Raw genomic sequence first — 19,533 nt, 5'->3', positions numbered from 1 at the left:
CCCGGGGGACGTGCGAGGTATGCAAGGCGGCTGTACTGGTGCTGAAACCCGGAAATTGTCGATATCCTCGCCTTCCTCGACTACACCCGGGGGGGGGGGGGGGGGTGACAGAAGACCTATGGGCCCCGGGTGCCAGACAACCTAGCTACGCCACTGCCTGTACACACTCATCATCACCGTTTTGGGGCCTGGTGGTGGGGCTCTCACTCGAGAGAATAAAGAAGCGACTGGCTGCCTAAACCTCGTCTCACAAGTGGTGGAGTGTGCTTTCCGGTTCCTTCGCCCTCTCGGTCCCGGTCTCTCCCCAGCTTCACCTACGCTACATCCCTGGAACTCCGCTTGGGTCGCCGCCTCTACCAACTGCACTCAACGATGTCGCAGGACCAGCAGACCAATACCACGACACCCACCTTGCCTACTCCTGCGGGAACCCCTTCTTGCACAGTCACCATCCGTCAAAAGGATCCACCGGTGTTTGCTGGGCTTCCAGGTTACGATGTTGAAGAATGGTTGGAGCTATACGAGCGCGTGAGTGACTTTAACCACTGGAACGAATCAGTAAAACTTGCTCACGTCACCTTCTACCTAACCGGCGTTGCGAATACTTGGTTTCACAATCATGAGCTCGATTTCGTCAACTAGAGCACCTTTAAAAACCATCTACGCCAGATTTTCGCGAACTCGTCTGCCGGCTCCGATATCGCCAAGAAGCTTGCTGAGCGTATACAACAGTCGGGCGAGTCTTACATTTCGTACTTAGAGGACGTCCTCGCCCTCTGTCGCCGCGTGAACACCTCGATGGCAGAGAGTGGTGGTGTACGCCACCTGTATTGGGACTGCGGCATTCAATGCTCTTGTAGTGCTGAATCCCATTACCATCGCAGACATCATCAGTACGTGTCAGCGTCTCGATGAGCTTCATATGCTCCGCTTACACCCTGACACATCTGATTTCAAGGCGTCCAAAGACAGCGAGCTACGTGCCTTGATTCGCTTCATCATCCGTGAGGAACTGCACGCCCAAGCTTCGTCAAGCCCTCCTGAGTTCCATCTGACGCCTCCTGGTGGCGGCCTACACCATATCGTGAGGGAAGAGATAGCTGCCGAGACCTGGCCGCAAGTCCTGAGGCCGCTTCCTTTCCCTACGCCGACTTACGCTCAGGTTGCTTCTATAGTGCCACCCTCCCAGCAGCCACTACAACAGGCACCTGCACCGCACGTGTTCCTGAATCCTATCACTGCAATACCACCGCCTGTTCCGTCTTGCAACGCGTGGAGCGCACGTCGACCGGTTTGTTACTACTGCGGCATCTGTGGCCACATTTCAAGGTTTTGCCGACGCCGTCAGCAAGATGAAAGACGTGGCAATGACGGGTTTGAAAGGGATACGTTTTCTGGCCCTGTACCACGACGTCGGCGTTCTGACTACGATTATTATCCACGACGTTACCCATCTCCACAGGACTTCAACACTGCAGGTTCATTGCGTTTCCCGCGTCGTCGCTCTCCATCAGCGATGCGGCGCTCCTCTTACCCTCTAAGACCGGCTACTTCATCTTCCGATCACGGCCCGGAAAACTAAATGGTGCAGCTTCAGGAGAGAAAGCTGCAACCTTTGGACAACGTGAAACTCCTCCGGAGCGCCGTCAAATGTACTTTTGGTGTGTTTTGAAAGTGTCCGAACCGAAGCCTTGGTTGACACAGGTGCATCGCTTTCCGTTGCTAGTACTGACTTGTGTTCTCGAATGCGAAAAGCGAAGACACCGCAGTATGGCCCTCCCCTTTGTTGTGCTGATGCATTTTTTGTTCAGCCCTCCGGAGTTTGCACTGCGCGCGTTTTCATTGATGGCATCCTTCACCACATTCAGTTCATCGTGCTGTCTTCGTGCACCTCCGCGATGATTTTGGGATGGGATTTCCTGCTCTAAGCCTCAGCTTTCATCTCTTGCCGTCAGCGAACTATTCATACGACGGACACTGAATCTTCGTCCGCTGTCGATGCTCATAGCCTACGTTTCATCACGTCTACCGACTGTTTCATTCCCGCGGGCAATGAGCATATTCTTACAGTGACTTCCGAGACTATTCTTAATGGTGATGTGTTTCTTGCACCGAGCGGTCACTGCATTTCTGGCGGGCTTAGCCTTACTTTTTGCCTGGTGTGGTTTCAGGACGGTAGAGCGCTAGTCACTGTTCGTAACCCTAATTCTTCGCTAGTTGCGCTCTCCCAGGGCACTACTGTGACATGCTCTACTGACACCGAACCTCTTTCGCTGTTACCGCTTCACACCGAATCACAACCTTTGTCTACCACAACTGATTATCATACTACGGTCGCTGCTTTAACGGCCGCGATAAATCTCTGATTTATGGCGGCCACAAGAAGACATTTTGGCACTCCTGCAGAAACACAGCGCCTTATTTGACGTTCATTCGAAGCTTCTGGGGCGCACTTCCGTCGCAGTACATCGCATCGAAACCGAAGGCAGTTCGATTGTACGCCGCCACCCGTATCGCGTGTCTTCTGCAGAACAGAAAATCATTGCGGATAACGCTGATGACATGCTCAAAAGAGACATCATTCGGCCATCGTCTAGTTCTTGGTCGTCTCCTGTTGTGCTGGTTAGCAACAAAGACGGCTCTGTACGATTTTGCGTCGATTATCGAGCCCTTAATAAGATCACGAGTGAAGATCTATATCCGATGCCCAGAATCGACGATGTCATTGACTCCCTCCAGGGTGCAGAATATTTCTCTAGTCTAGACCTCCGATCCGGATACTGGCAAATCCCCATGCGCGAAGCGGACAAGGACAAGACAGCCTTTGCAACACCAGACGGACTTTACGAGTTCAACGTCATGCCCTTCAGTTTATGTAATGCCCTTGCAACATTTGAATGCATGATTTACGTGGCCTTAAGTGGAAGACCTAACTGTGGCATTTAGATGACATCGTTATTTTTTCTACTACTTTTCGTCAGCACCTTGAGCGTTTGGACGAAGTTTTCACAAGCGTTTCCAACGCTGGACTCCAACTCAAGACAAAGAAATGCCATTTCGCCAGAAAGAACATCAAAGTGTTGGGTCACCTTACCAGCAAAGATGGCGTTCGACCAGATCCCGAAAAGGTTGCTGCCGTGCTTCGCGTCCCTCGCCCTGAAAATAAAAAAAAAACAATTAAGATGTTTCTTGGGCCTGGCATCCTACTTCCGCCGCTTGATCAGTCATTTCGCTGCCGTGGCGTCGCCGCTGCACAAGTTGCTCACGTCGGGCACTGCTTTCCCTTGGACAGACGACTGCGAACTTTCTTTTCAAGTCCTCAAGCAACCATTACCCACCGACCTTGTCTTCTGTCACTTCGATGAGAACGCACCAACTTATTTGCACACCGATGCTAGTGGTTAGGGGATTGGTGCTGTCCTTCTACAGCGTGATACCACCTCACGAGAGAGAGTTGTTACCTATGCCAGTCGCGCACTAACGGCTCCCGAAAAGAACTACTCGATCACAGAACAGGAATGTGTCGCAGTAGTTTGGGCGATCCAAAAATTTCGACCATATCTTTATGGACGCCACTTCACGGTCATAACCGACCATCACGTCTTATGCTGGTTGTCGTCAATCAAAAATTTGTCTGGGCGCCTTGGTCGCTGGGTGGTCCGCTTACAAGAGTACGATTTTGAAGTTGTCTACAAGTCCGGGGAAAAGCATCTAGATGCCGACGCTCTCTCTCGCTGCCCGCTGCCACTTATATCTTCGAGTACATCTCTCCATTTCTTGCCGCTTGATGATGAGACTAAGTCGGCACTCCCGTTATTACCTCTAGCGTTACTGACACGTTATCTTTCAGTCGCGTCACTCAGCTCACCTCGTGTCAATGTTCTGACCTCTACTACAACAGCATTATCCAGCCCCTGTGCGGAACTACTTCTGCACCAAATGCCAGATTACGTCTACAACTGCGACTATTTAAGCTTGACAACGATGTGCTGTACCACTACATTTACAACTCCGAAGGACACCGCTGGGTAGGTATTCTTCCACGTTCGATGCGCACACAAGTACTTGAAGCCTTTCACGACGACCCATCTGCTGGTCATTTGGGTTTCCACAAAACATACCACTGCGTTAGGAGCCGTTTCTTTTGGCCAGGCATGTCTACCCTTGTGGCCAAGTACGTCGCTTCTTGCGTCCAGTGTCAACGGCGGAAACGACCGACTTCGCCTCCTGCTGGGCTTTACAGCCCATCCCATTTCCCGAGACACCCTTTGCCATCGTTGGGATAGACATAGCCGGCCCTCTGCCCATAACGCCGGCAGGTCATCGATGGATCGTTACAGCTGTTGACCAGCTCACTCGTTACGCAGAGACCGCTCCTCTACGATCTAGTTCAGCCTCCGACGTTGCCACCTTCTTTCTGGGTGCCATTGTACTGCGTCATGGTGCACCTCGTGTACTGTTAATCGACCGCGGCAAGACTTTCATGTCAACAATGGTCGCAGAAGTACTCGGAGCTTGTGGCACAAGTCATAAGACGACATCCGCATATCACCTACAAACAAATGGCTTAACCGAGCGATGAAATCGCTCGGTTAAGCCATTTAAGCATATCGGGCCAAACTACGACAAGTGGGACAAACTTTTAGCTTTTGTGACTTTCGCTCACAACACCGCTATCCAACGAACTACGGGGTACTCACCTTTCTACCTAGTTTACGGCCGTTCACCGACATTCACCATCGATGCCGCCTTTTTTAAGTCCCCCAACTAACACCTAGGCCAGTATACCCGAACAGTTCGTCTCGAGACTTGAGAAATGCCGTCAACGTGCTCAGTTCAACACAGAAGTCCGTCAACTAGATCGCAAGCAGCGTTACGACATCTCTCGTCGCGACGTCTCCTTTCGTCCTGGAGAGGAAGTGCTCCTTTGGGCGTCCATTCGTACACCCGGTTTGTGTGAGAAGTTTGAATCCCGCTTTCTTGGAGCCTACATTATTAATCAACAAACATCCCCATGGAAATAACGCGTTACTCCCGTAGACGTTTCTTCGGACCATCGTTATCATGGTTCCGAGATCGTTCACGTTTCGCGCCTCAAACGGTTCGTTCGGCGTTTCCCTCCTGGCTAAGTCGCGGCCTGGCTGGCCGCTTGCGAGTGCGGGGAAATTAGTGTGAGCATTATTCATACGCTTCATATTCTCACCTGTACATACTCATCATCACCGTTTTGGGGCCTGGTGGTGGGGCTCTCACTGGAGAGAATAAAGAGACTGGCTGCCTAAACCTCCTCTTACAATGCATATATCTTGCCACTACTCCGTAATGCACCATTTGCCAGCAGTGTATCATTACTGCAATACACGGCTCAGTGTGGCGCAATACGTTATGTACCGACCGCACTTTTCTCCGGAAGGCGCTGCTGAAGTGCTTTGAGTCTGCGGGAAAGAGAGGTATGGCGAACGTCTGCAATAATACCAGCACAAACATTGGTGGCACATATCCTCTGCAGCTTCCTCGACCATACCCAGTTTTCCGTCACGGACTTGCTGGATCATCTGGCGGAGCTGAAGAGAGCGTCACGTATCAACCACTACGGCGTCCTCAACATCTACGGGCCCCCGACCTTCGTCGAAAACATCGGCATCTCGACTGACTTGAAGGACATAATCAGAGTGAGCGATGTTTCCGCCCCCCAGCGCCTCAAACGATAACAAAAAAATAACACGACACACGAGTGACAAAAAATTTCAGTTCAGGGCCCGATGTGGTCGAAGCCTTGGCAGAAGTAGTAATGCTTAGCGTTGAGCTCTTACTTCTCCGACAGTGTCCAAGACGCACGTGGACACGACGTGTTGGCGCCAGGCAGTACGCAAGGCAACTGCTGCGGCGCAGAAGGAACAGTGCCCCGACAGCTACCAGGCGTCTCGTAACGCTGGTCTGAGTAGGCGCGCCGTCAGTGGCGTTGCAGGCGTGGCAGCTCGATAGGGCACAAGGTGAGACTAGCGGGAAATCGCCGGTTTTAGTTTAGCGCTAACCGAAATATTAGATAAGGCTAGATTGACGCTTAGCGTCCTGTCCCGCTCAGACCAGGACATCTACACCGAGCAGTCACCGAGCAAGTGTACTTATAGTGCATGCGCGCACAATGCTCACGTTAGCAGCGGGAGAAATAGTTAACGCTGACCTGGCGCCACTAACGAGGTGAACGAGTGCAGCATGGACTGCGCGTGCACTTCGTTTCGTCTATAGAGAGCTTTAGTTTAACATTGCAGTGTAATGGCGGGGTGATGGAAATATCGCTACCGTTCCGCAAACGAGCTTTGCAGAAACCGAGTTCTAGCACAGCGGGATAGCGTAGTTCACGTGTGCGAGGCTATTCAACTACGCTTTATATTTGCCATGCTTAGCGCACATAAATGATTCCACCTATTCGCTAATCATTGCTTGCGCGTCCTAAAGGTGCAAGAGGAAGCTGAATGACATTTGTGAGAATGTTGTACTTGTGCTTTCGTGTATGCCGCTCCGCGGCGAAATCTGTACAGGTCTGCCGTTCATAGCCTCCAAAACGGCCCGATCTCACAGAGCACATCCCGTCACGCCTAGTTCGCGACTTTGCCAATAGGTGGCGCAGCCATCCCAGAAATGCCCGGTGATCATTTGTCATGGGAAATTCGGCTATCAGAGCTCGCTAAACCGGAACTAGGAGGCTGCAGCGAGGGCGAAGGCACGCGCTTCGAGATGACGTTTAGCTTACGTCATCCAGCAACGGGTGTCCTGCGCGCGGCGGCTCTACGCTCTTCGCAGCTGCCGCGCGCTAGCTGCTCACTACTCTGTGCGTAAGCACAATTTCGCCTCGGTGGGCGCGGCTTCGCACTCGCTGCAGCCTCTCAATTTCGGCTTCGCGCGTGGTCATAGGCGAAATTCGTCAGGACATAGTTGTATGGGTAATCGACTTTTTCGAGATCCAAAACCTGGTATGGATAGTATGTAGTTTGCTTCAATTTCCCAGTTACCGTGACCCCATAGGAAGAAAAAGTAGGAAAGGTAGATCAGAACGTAGATTGAAAGAATAGTGAAAAAAAGAAAAGACACCTTGCCGCCAGTGACAAGTAAACCTACACAATCTAGCACAATTTTAGCAAATATGGCCCAACCTAAAAGCACCATATGAAACCCGCGATGCTGTACCATTTGAGCTACAGCGGTAACTCTTCCTCCGTACACATCTTTTTTACTCACTATTTCCGAACGTGTTCTTAGCCTTCGAAATAGCCAAAGTTGCGATATCGATGATTTGCACATTCGCCCAGCTAAGCATGTTCTAGACCTAATCTGTCCTGTCTTAGAGCACGTGTACAATCTTTCATTGGCGAATGGTATGTTTCCTCGGCGCATGCAAATAGCGAAGGTAACAGCACTTTTCAAATCTGGCGACAGCACAAGCTCTCAAATTATAGGCCAATATCGATCCTACCTATTTTGTCTAAATGTCTCGAGAAATTGATTAATACAAGAGTAACCTCTTTTTGTAAAAAGCACAATGTAATTTATTGTAAAAGCACACTAATTTATTTATAAATTCTAAGGAAGTGAAAGAATTGCTGTGTTGCTAATGATACACTAGCCCAAATAGACAAGTGGAGCTTATTCAACTCATTAACTGTTAATACTGCCAAAACAAAAGGCGTGCTTTTTCAGCCAAAAACTAAAAAAGCATAGCATTGACGGAAGTCTTAGAGTAGGTACTTCTTTCATAGACATAGTACCATGGGTAAAAGCTTAGGTGCCATATTCCAAGAGAATATGCTATGGAATGACCATGTAAACATCATTGGTAACGAATTTGCACGAGTTGTTGGAATAATGATAAGATTACGCTTCCTTTTACCATAAAGAGTGAAGCTCCTGCTTTATAATCTCTTTTTATCTGATGTTAACTATTGTCACCTCCTATGGGGCAACACGACTAGCAATAAGATCAACATTCTATATTTATTGCAAAAGAAAGCCATCCGTGCAATTTCAAACCCTTCATTCGATGCGCCTACTGATCCTCTTATTTGTCAGTTAGATATAGCGCCCATAAAATTGGTCTAAAATACAATTTTGCTAGAACGCTTTTTAACAGAAAGAAAAGGTAGCGCTAATTTTCTCGAGCACTTGTCAAGGCTAACATTAAAAAGAAGCAGTTTCAGTACACATCGCAGAGAAACTTCGCATATTCCGCACTCAGGAACTAACTACGGGAATCAAATGCTGCGGCATCATGCACGGTCATCTCTACTTAACCCTCTTCATTAATCGGCATACTGATTATCATTTGAATTAGGTGCCCAAACTTGCCACTCACACTGTCATTCACGTGTATGCTTAGTGATTTTCTTTGTGTTTTGTTCTCATGAGCACGCATTCTAAGCTGTATTTGCACAGTGACTTACTTAGTTTTGTATTTCTGTGAATGTTAACCGTAAATGAAAAGGGATTCATGTTGTCTGCATTTTGTTGTTTCTCTGTTCTTATTTTTCGTAACTTGTATGACAGTTACAATTTCTGCATTCATGTCAATTTTTCGGCGCTGTGCGAAAGTAACTTCGTATAAATAGTCCCATTTATCCAAACATTGTTTATATTTATTGATTTCCAATACATGTGTTCATCTTGTATTTATGCACGCATTTCTACGGGTTGCCCAAGAAACCAATAAGGGACACAGACCTAGTCAAGCCGATATTATGGCTTTTTGTCTGTGCCCCTGTATTCTGTGCGTTGTATAGATACGAAATAAATGAAGTTCAGTTCATGTACCATAGGCTTAGTCATGGTAATGTTAGCCAGCGCCACTCGATCTCATGGCGGAGATGGGGAAAGATCAGTTCACCTGCACACACACACACACGCGCGCGCACACACACACACACACACACACACACACACACACACACACACACACACACACACACACACACACACGCACGCACGCACGCACGCACGCACGCACGCACGCACGCACGCACGCGCACACACACACACACACACACACACACACACACACACACACACACACACACACACACACACACACACACACACACACACACACACACGCACGCACGCACGCACGCACTATGACATCGGTGACTAACACCGCTACTGGCTGCGAGAGCAGAAGCAGCATATCTTGCGAAGGCTATGTAATGCTGAGAGTTCAGTGCTAACCTTATTAGTTTAAACTAACCGTATTAGTTTTAATTTCACCGTTATTAAAATGATGACGCAATTTTCAACGCCTGAATGATTTAGGACAATTCTGAGTTTCCATGTGCCTAAATCTTGATGACGTTCGGTTAGTAAAGCTAACAATGCAAAATAATCTTTTGTGTTCGTTCGGGACATATGTTCCTAAAGCCTGCTAAATAGTAGAACGGGGTTCCAGTTAAGATTGTCTATAACTATTAGGGCGACGATTTTGTGAAGCTGCTCAATGACACGTCGACGTATTTTGTATCACGCTTTAAGCATTGATGTCTCTTAAGTGGAGCTTCTCTGAGATACTGCCTAGCAAACGCTCTCGGCTTTAGTTTTGCAGTTCCAACGTGTTTGACCTTAAAATTAACGGCTCTAACTCTGAATGTTTTTAGTTAGCTACCTCTACATTGCAGTTTGTCGCGCGTGCGCGTTTGTGATGGAATTTTTTTTTCAGGCCTTTCGGAGTGTCCTAGGAGACGACAGGAAAAGCCATATGACCGTCGTCGGCGTCGGTTTCTTCTTCTACAACGACACAAACTCTTGGAAAAACTTGGCTGACATTGTCGAGCAAGTCGCCTCGTGAGTATGACAGCCGTCGAACTTGAATTTTAGCGAGACGGAGCGAAGGCTTTTCTCCGGTAATTCATCAGCAGAACCATAGACCTTCTTCAGGCTATGACGTCAAACAGGTGGCGACCTGCCGTTGCCTGCCGCGAACGTGCTAATTCTGGTAGGCATGCCTTATTCTATTCGTTCTCAGCCTTGTAACGTCTCACAGATTATTAAGCTAAGCTGCAAGTTAACTGCGGCCAAAGATTGAAGTGGGTCGAAGAGAAGTCGCAAAACGTGTTTCTTTTTACTCTGCCCATACGCCTTCGCGCTAGCGACGTCATACCTTTATTTCTCAGAAACGCAAAGATTTCCTTAGTCTATATGGCGAACACTTCCGTAGTATGACTCCTTATTATGACCATGACTTAATAATTATTTGACGTCGTAAGGGAACGGTGCCAGTATGCACAAAATACTCGTAAGCTAGTACTATTGCAGCAGCTAAACCCTTGAAACTTCTCATCTTCCCACGTCGCCTTTTCCCCTGTCCCGCCCTTACCCCCTATATGCAAAACTCGAGCGAAGAGTGGCAAGGCTTTTGTTACTCACTCGTTTCGCGACTTCGCAAGTTCTACCCATTCTCTGCCTCTTCTCCCTGGCCCCTCTCTACGACTTTCTCTCTACCTCTCCTCGGGAATTGCCCATTAGTAGAACGGTAAGCGCTGTACTTTCGTCAGGTGTCACGGTTAATTGCAGCGTCCAAACGATTATCTCCTGGTTCCTCTCTGTCCCGCTCCTACCATGTACGTACTGGCGTAAACCAACCCCCCACCCCCTCGCCTTGAGAAATGTCATGTCATGAAATGTCATTCATTTCACGTCGCAGCCAATGCGACGTGACGTCGCAGCCAATGGGAAATTAGGCGCCGTCTCGCTGCTAAAGGCGCCCGGCGCCGGCCTTTTTGCTCACTGAGCCATCTGAAGCTGTCACATCAATATGTGGGCCGATCCCGAAGTCAGTGCGTCCAACACAGCGTTTCAAAGTGCTAGGTGTCACCGGATGAACGTGCGAGGAACTGGCATACGACACCTGCGCAAGCCGTTTCGAAGAGCGACATTGACACGAGAGAACCACGCGTGCGATCGTTTCCGAGTGGAAAGACAACGGTACGATACGAAAAAGAAAACCTACCCAATTTTGTGGTTTTACGTGCCAAAATGGCGATATGATTATGAGGCACGCAACAATGGAAAAGGGGGGGGGGGACTCCGGCTTAATTTAGATCACCCGAGGTTCTGTGACGTGCCCCCAATGTACGGCAGGTGCGCGTTTCCGCATTGCGCTCCATCGAAATGCTGCCGCCGGCTTCCTCCCGCGCCGTCGGGCTCAGCAGCAAAACACGGTAGTCACTACAACGCCGCCACGGCGGGAAAAGAGGTTTCATACCAGCATCGGTCCCGCTTTTCTTTACAGTGTTGTAGGTAAACTGCACTCATCCGCTGAGGTATCCAACCGAAAACTTGAGATGCGTTGAGCTTACGCGATGCGCATCATAGTGCGCATGAGAATGCAAGTTTGTGCGAGATACTAGGTATGAAAACGTCCCTTCGTTAAATGAGAGTGTGCGAGGTATAACGTGACGCAACACCCGCAGCTGTCCGGACGCCTACCACGCGCCGGAAGTGAGCCGATTCTGGGTATAATGGTATAGTAAGCTCGTGGCCCGCTGTCCTGCTATGCCGGATCCGCTAATAACTCTACTGAAAAATGCGGTGCACACGTCGTAATGATTTTAAAGCGTTTAAATAACCGCATCACGAAAGCGACGCAGGTTCTAGCATGTGTGTCTGACCTGATGTCATTGTAGCCTATATAAGAGTATGTGTTTCTCAAACGTATAAAATTGACATTGCGTACATTGACAAATGAACGAAAAAATTTTTAAACGTTTCAATTTATTTTTTTACGTTATGCGGGGATGTGAGCATCCACTTGCTATTTTAATCATCGTCCAATTGGTTATGATATTTTTTTTCCTTGGCTGCAGGGACGACGTGGACGTTGTGGTGGTAATCACCACTGTTCTGTCACAACCCGATCGGCGGCAGTGCCTTACGCTGCCGATCAACGTGATAGACAGCAAGAATCCTTTCGTACCAACATTGGCAAGTGCAACAAATGCAGTCTCCTATAGCTTCTTCGGCCTATTCTGGTCCCAGTGATTGAATTCGCAGCCAAATATCCTTAGTTGTCGACTCGTTAGATCGAATTTTCCGATAATGCCAACGTACCGTCGTCGTCTAGTCAAAGCGCGATGATGCACGCCACCCAAGAATGGCTATATCATAGCTTCGGACCTCGCGAGGCGAAGAGTTCGATTCCTGGTCGTTGCGGCAGTTTTCCGATGACGATGGAATCCAAACACGTCCCTCCTGTGTGGAACTTGTTTTGTTGCGTTAAAGAATTCCGGGTGGTCTGTAATAATTCTGAGCCCTGCAGTAAGGCATCACTCTTTCCTGAAGTTGCACGGCCTCTGAAGCTCCATTATTCATTTCATTCGGTTGATATATATATATATATATATATATATATATATATATATATATATATATATATAAGAGAAACAATAGACGCATCTGCGGTTAGACTGTTGGGCTATCGTAGATAAAAGGCCGGAGCAAATCAAAAGGGCAACATTGTGTGTGACCTCGATTGCGAGGCAAACGCGAGAAAACCGAAAAGTTGGAAACATTAACGTGGCAGCAACGAATGAACGAACATTTTTCTTCGTAAGGGTTGCTTGTGATTGGCCAGCCGCCTTCGCTAAAAGCATCTTCGACATCACGAATGGCTAACGTCTGCTCTTGCGAGCAGTTCTAGCGTAAGACCTTACTGGGAACATCTGCAAGCAAACGAAAACCAGAAAGAAGGAAAGTGTTGAACAAAGCTTATAGTTCCGACCACATATGTTAGTCGTGAGCGAATAGGCATGAGTGTTGTGTAAATCTAGGCAGTACTTGGAAACAATTAGCACTGAAATGTCGTGTGCACTTCTGTTCTAATATAGTACCTTTTAGAGGCCACAGACAATAAAGCAAGGGTTTGCTGGCCAGTTGTCTGCATTTAGGATGAATGTGTGATGTGTGCTAGTATTTGAAAGTGTGCATCTGGTGTGCCATGCTCGTAACTAGCGCTGATTAACAATCTCAGTGCTAAGTTTAGTGCATGTACTCAAATATCTAAAAAGGTAATTAGTGAATGTCTGTTGATTAGTCAATTTCGCATTTAGAATTTTGGGCAGGTAGTGTCCGCCGCTTCGTGTAGACCGGCTCGTAAACTAGAAGTAAGCTATCTGCCACAGGCAACCTTTAAACAAATTTGAAAGTGTTCGCTGAAACACCCTGTATATCCTAAAGGCGTTTCTCATTTCCCCTGTAATATTTCTTATTAGGCAGCTTTCAGAAACACAATGCAGGCTGTGTGCTTCTTCCTAAATACTTTGCTCCACAGGTTCAACATCGCATGATCTCGGAATCACGCTCATTTGTATGCAATATCCAACACTTATCAGGGGCATTTTAGGGAACTGTACATGTGCGATCCCTAATGACAATGACAGTGAAACTGTAGAACAAATATAAGCGTCAGCTGATCCATTGCCCCAGCTTCCTTAATGTCACGATCTATGCTGGTAGAAATGACAAAAAATAAAATCACGTCTACACTTAGGAACATGACGACAATACAAGTGCCACCAGCAACATTATTATCGTAATTGGCACCTATCCTAACGTGTAGTCTTGATTTGTGCCACTTCTACCAAGATGAAACTGGACGAACTAGACGAGAAACAAGTCCTATTCACGATCTACGGCTAACTATTGCTGAACTTGTAGCTGAGCACAATAATAACCACAGCGACAAGAAAGTTGGACAAAGACAAGTGCTTGTCCTTGTCCAACTTTTTTGTCTGTATGGTTTTTGTTGCGCTCAGTTACCAGTTCATTTATGGAAAAAAAAATTAGCCCAACAATCAACTCTTCTAGCATACGGCGAACTTGCCCGAGCTCTTTTAGAGACCTGGCATCTGCTCACTGGCAGTCGCTACTGGCAGTCGCTAAGTTCGTCCTAATAGCGCTCTTTACGTTGCGCTAAAATTTCCAGGAGGCGGCATCCCCCATGATCACGGCAGGATTCGCGAGGCCCTCGCTAGTCGTGGCCTTCGCTCTCCAGATGGGCGTCGTGTACTACACCATGGACAAGGAGTACGACCTGCCGATATCTGCCTCGTACCAGCCATGCACTGGGTTCAGCCTGACGGACTACTCCCAGGCAGGCTTAATGCCCTTACTGCTTCTCCAGTGAGATACACTGACGCGTTTTAGTGGGATACACGTGCATGCATTCTCACTAAATGGACACACCCGGTAAGCACGTATAGCGGCTTCGGTAAGCCACAACCGGTTCTATAAAAGCAAGTCTAATCGCGAGGAAGGAGGCGTGACCCAGAAAAAGGACGCCAGCCCGTCGCTTTCTTCGTTAATGCAAATGGTGTTAGAAAATGGCAGAATGCTTCCGACTATCGCTTATTTTTCTTGGCAGCAAACGTAAAACTCATGCATGTTTTCATAATCTACAATCGCAAAGTAAGGTTAGGAGTGATATAGCACTGAGAGCAAAAACTGAGCTGCTCGTCAACCGTGGGTACAGCGTAAGTGGGCACGCCACTCTTAATTGATCCAAAAAGTGACACCTTTTTGCGTGGAAGTGCTATGCATAGCTCACTAACAACCCCCTCATTTGCCATAGCTCCCTAGCACCCCTCCCTTCCCTGCCGCAGGTGCCTAGCGCGCGATGGAAGACAGCGCTTCCTACCTGCCTTCGTCCCTTGCTTGCGCAATATTGAGCCTCCATCGTCGGCTCAGCCTCACACGCTTTCACTCGCACATGCAGCATACGATGCGCGGCCACAATGTTATCGTCCTTGGAATTTTTTTCATAATTTCATAATTTATGTATTGGTAAAAGTAGAGAAAATTTCATGTGCGTAGCAAACATAAGGAGGTCCCATAGTCGATGACCTTATCGGGACTTTATACGGAACGTCACGGCAACGCCAACGGCGACGACGAAGGCGGGAAATACGCCTGTATTGTCTCTATATTTGCTATCGCAATACAGGAACTAAGCGCCACACAGGTGAAAACCTGAAGGCGGAAGTCACAAACACGCTGCCTCGCTAGGACCTTCGCCTAAGTAGCGTGTATAGTTTTATAACTGAGAATATTAATTAAAGCTTCTCGGTGAAGAGGACGAACATTGCGTGTCTGATTCTGAAGAGGAAGTGATCTTTGCAACATCCAACACCCTCCCAGCTCTTGGACGATTCTGAAGAGTCTATATCAGTCTTGACGAATCTGGTTTACTGCAAAAATTCAGGCCTGCTGTTCATATATTGTGGTTAGCTTTCAGTGATGCACTGAAGACGTAGAAGTCTACTTATAATATACGAGACTACCACGCGCTTGTAAAGAGGCTGCGCGTTCAGACTGTTATGCCACTAATTAGACAAATGAAACTGAAAAGCCCATCATAGACTGTCAAACGCGATGCATGTCTACCGAGCACATGCTGGCAAAATTAGTTGAGCTGAAAAAGCTTGTTGAAGGCATTCTCTCGAAAAAGGAGAGCTCGATTTGGGTGCAAAATATGTGGGAGCAAGTAGGAGGCCTTGCAGAATCCTTACGGCCAGCGGAGGTTATGAGGTCCTAGCCCTCTTATTGTGTCGCACTTTTAGTATTGATTTTGAGAAGACTTAAGATTAAAGGCATGCTCTATCGGAGTTTTGGTTCATGACATTTCTTTAAGGGCGGCCAATCCCAAAATTCTGAGGAATAATTTTGTCAAGAGTGCCAAACCTGGTACCTGCTATGAACAACTATATTGATAGAATGGTGCAGCAATGTAACCCGCATATACCGCATGCAATATAGCCGTGCGTGGCATATAGCCTACATATGCCGAAACGGTACTTCAAGGCGACGGCGACAGCACCGGCGAAAATTCGCATGGAGTATCCATATGATTGCTGTCGCAATAAAAAGAAGCGACAGCCGAAGCTGTACAAAGCGTCAGGTGCTCTCGGAGTACCGGCTACACAAGTAAGCGTAGGGCAAGCCTTCTCGGCAGTAGCATATGTTTTATCAGCCCAAAGGCCGCGCTTCTCCCGCGGCTTGCTGAAAGCCATATTGCATTTGAGGTCTGCTTCAATAACATGATTTAAAAGGAAGTTGAAAAAAAGGTTCCATTTGTACAGCTGAGAAGCGCGGTACGCTTTTCATGCAAAATAAATTGATGTTATTTTTCTATGACAATTATTATGTCCTGCAAACTTTATGTTCCAATTCAAACCAGTTTGAACCGGCATTTTTTTCGTCGCACAGTTCAACAGCAAATGAACCTTTCCGACGAACCAGAACAAAAAATGAACAAGAAAAATTTTCTATACCCTGGTGTTAGTCTGCATGACAGAAGCTGAGCGTTAGTTCTCAAAACACACCTTTAGCGACACAAACACTCGACAATAGGAGGATCTTTCTATTCCTTCGACATTGCGCAATAAAGTAATTACTATAATGTAAAACACTTACTGCTTCGAAGAAAGTTAGTGTTTCTAGTGTGCAGACCACGTGATCCACAATAGACTGTAAAACAATCGGCAAATTGTTTGCTGAAGAAGTTCTTGGCAGATAACAATGTTTACAGCGAAGTTTCCGACAGTTCACCGTCTGCAGCTCCATACCAAGGATGCTATGGTATGTTCGGGACTTGCTGATTTGCAAGCGCGAGCCGACGTTCGCGAATTACGAGTGCGTCCGGTAGGAGACGCGAGAGCTTTCTAGCTGCGTGCGCACATGTTTTCCAGATAGACTTCGGCTTCTGCGTACCCGAGCGTATTTGCGTTTCGGGAAGGCTGCAGACAAGCGACAACTGTGCCGCCTGTGCCCGACGTTTGTGCGCATGAGTTATTTGTGAGAGAAAAGTCTCGGTACTGGGCCTAGTTACTACGGAGGAAGACACACTTTGCTCCGTTCGTCCATAGGAGATGGCAATGCCCACTACGCGAGAACTGGCGCTGAACTTCTGTTCAAACGGGATCACAGCAGACAATACCGAGTACGTAATGGGGAAGCATGAAGAAAAACAAATGTGCAGTAACAACGCGTAAATATTCATCGGTTGGCGGCCACTAAAGCGGCCTCTACCTGGCGGGACTGTGCGCATTCGCGCGGCCCCTATCTTGAAACCGATCTGCAATGGTGATAAGAGTCTAGGGATGCAGAGGGCTGATAGCTTCGTGTGCACTGTTCTCGCTGCTAGTTCGCGTTAAAACGAGAGGCAGCACGAAGGTCAATTCGCTCGCTACTGCTGCCGCGCTTCCTCAAGCCAGTGTTTTCACTACCAGTGCTCGTTGCCAAAAGGAGCATATCATCCAGCTATATGTGCCCACGTTTGCCTGCACGCGATTGACACTATGATTGTTGATTTAGTTAGTAAGCGAATGTTTAAAAGTTTATGCGAGCGATAAAACTACCATTTTTGCACAGTACAGGTGTCTAATAATTTGCTATGGAAATTTATGCTTCGCATTTCGGGCGAACTTGCGACATCTTGTTCTGCAATATCTGCTTCTCGCGACTAGCGAACCCATAAGTTCTAGGTGTTACCCGCAATGTGCCATGTATATCATAAAATATTCTTATTGCTCTATATATTGTTCTCGCACCTCACTCGTGCAGGCGTGTCAGGCCGATACATCTGAGCTCACCTATGAAAAGGTGGTCATTGGACTCAGTGACGCTCAGACTGCCCAGTTGTTCAGCGGTCGGAGAATCTTCCAGACGCACGACACACTGGATCTCATGGAACTAAAGGTAAAGTTATTCTTATGCTTGGAACAGAACAGCGCCGTTTTCACGGAGACAAGCAGGAAGAAGGGGCACGGACGAGCACTGTCGTTTCCCCCGGCTTGTCCCTATGAAAACCGCGCTGTTCTGTTTCAAATATGCCTTATCAACTCGCCCAAACGTCGGTTTTAACGAGTTTTTATTTTTATGCAACTCTCACCTCAGACGGTTCTCACTACATGGAAGTAGCAACACTCACCAATGTTGCACCCATTCCAGCTGGTCTCATCTTCCACGCACAAGTGATCTCAGCTTCGAATTTTTTTGCTTCGCAAAGCAGGAAAGCGCATTCAAAATACTTAACCCGCAACGCCGCCTCGTTTGTCATTGCCGTAATTTTGTCTTAGCGTGACTCGTTAGTTTCAAGGGAGACTGCGATACTCATGATACTAGAGTTGTACATATGTGAACTTAAATACTACAGAAGTTAAATGATGCCTTTCTGCAGTAGTCATGTGGGTACTCTGGCGCGAGAACAACACACGTTGTAAAGAACCCGTTGGCACGAAATTAGATCACGAATTACAAATCACTAGAGACCGTGGTTATTACTACTACCGTCGCGAACCTGACAGCGCACGAACATCACAGCGCCGCGCAGCATCGGCAACTGAGCCCGACGTAGCGCCACAGATATATGGGCCACACCTGGCTGCGGCAAAGCAAGAAAATAGAGCTGGGTATGTCGCTCGCAATGGTACTTGGCGTGTCACTGGTTTATTATTGGCTGAGCGTTATACGTTGATGTGCTAGCAGGCTGCGGTAATCCTCCACGAAAATAGTTCTTAGTAAGGACTTGTGCTATGGACGTACCGTATTGCATGAAACTATGGAAGCAAAATCAGTGAATGTCGGTGGTGGTCCTTGCTGTCGCTGTGACAAACGTGAACCCTGCTTGCGAGTACAGCGCTATGGAGCGTCGAACACTGGGTGTGAGACACCTAGAACTATACTACGGCTACCGTATAGACCATTTCACCAGGCGAGGAGGAAAGTGCGCGCTGCGAGACTATTCTTCCACTCAGGCTTATACGAGCCGTTGCGGCGCTGCTTGAGTGTGTTCCCTTCTTGTGCTGTGGAACGAATTGTGGAAGTTCTTGAAATCATTCTGCGAAAGCATTTACGTGATGAATGTTCAAGCAAGGTCGTCGGTAAAAGTACTGTGTTGCTTTTATGAGCATCAAACACTCCTGTATGCGTAAATTTCTCTTGGTCGCGCAAGCATGCAAAGTGAATTATCAGCCAAGGTATATGTACGCGTTTTGAACCAATGTGGCTATATGGGTTTCCACTCGGCAAAGAACAGCGCCGTCATTGAATTGGCGGCGCATGTTAGGAAATCTCAGAATGTGATTGCTTGGAGTGGGAACTGAAGCACCTGAGTGCTCGTGCGTATGACTAACCCAATTATTAAACGCCAATTATTAAACAATATTTGCGTCAGCCACCGGTATTGTTCTCGCGCATTTTAAGGCTATACTATGCTATATCTACGTCGGCGTCCTTTATGAGGTTGATGGCGTGGCACAATGGAGTGATCACTGTGGTTGGTAAACCAGCATGATACGTAGCAGCTGTGTGCTTCGTCATTGCCTCTTTGCCCTGTCAAGCAGTAATATCAAAAGGCGGTCGCATAAAAAAATGAGGCGACTAATTGTGGGAAAATAATTTCCGCAAAACGGGTGAGTGCGTCGTAGTGGTCAGACCGAACGAGGCCGAACATTAAAGGTCAATTTTCATCCACTTGCGGCTTCTAAAGTTTGTATA

At 47.7% G+C, this 19,533-nt stretch overlaps 1 protein-coding gene across 1 annotated transcript in view; it reads left to right on the top strand.

Annotated features, from left to right (window-relative positions):
* The window catches only part of LOC129385850 (uncharacterized), a 32,810-nt gene extending 18,646 nt beyond the window's left edge, over positions 1-14,164 (top strand). The window contains exons 4-7 of the mRNA XM_072289477.1: positions 5,510-5,672; positions 9,701-9,825; positions 11,847-11,964; positions 13,964-14,164. Of these exons, the coding sequence (XP_072145578.1) occupies positions 5,510-5,672; positions 9,701-9,825; positions 11,847-11,964; positions 13,964-14,164 (607 nt within the window). The remainder of the gene's footprint in view (positions 1-5,509; positions 5,673-9,700; positions 9,826-11,846; positions 11,965-13,963) is intronic.
* Positions 14,165-19,533: the final 5,369 nt, after the last annotated feature.

Source organism: Dermacentor andersoni, chromosome 7 (genome assembly GCF_023375885.2).
Source record: "Dermacentor andersoni chromosome 7, qqDerAnde1_hic_scaffold, whole genome shotgun sequence".
NCBI lineage: Eukaryota > Metazoa > Arthropoda > Arachnida > Ixodida > Ixodidae > Dermacentor > Dermacentor andersoni.
The sequence above is the reverse complement of the archived record's forward strand: the minus strand, read 5'-3'. Positions and strand labels throughout refer to the sequence as shown.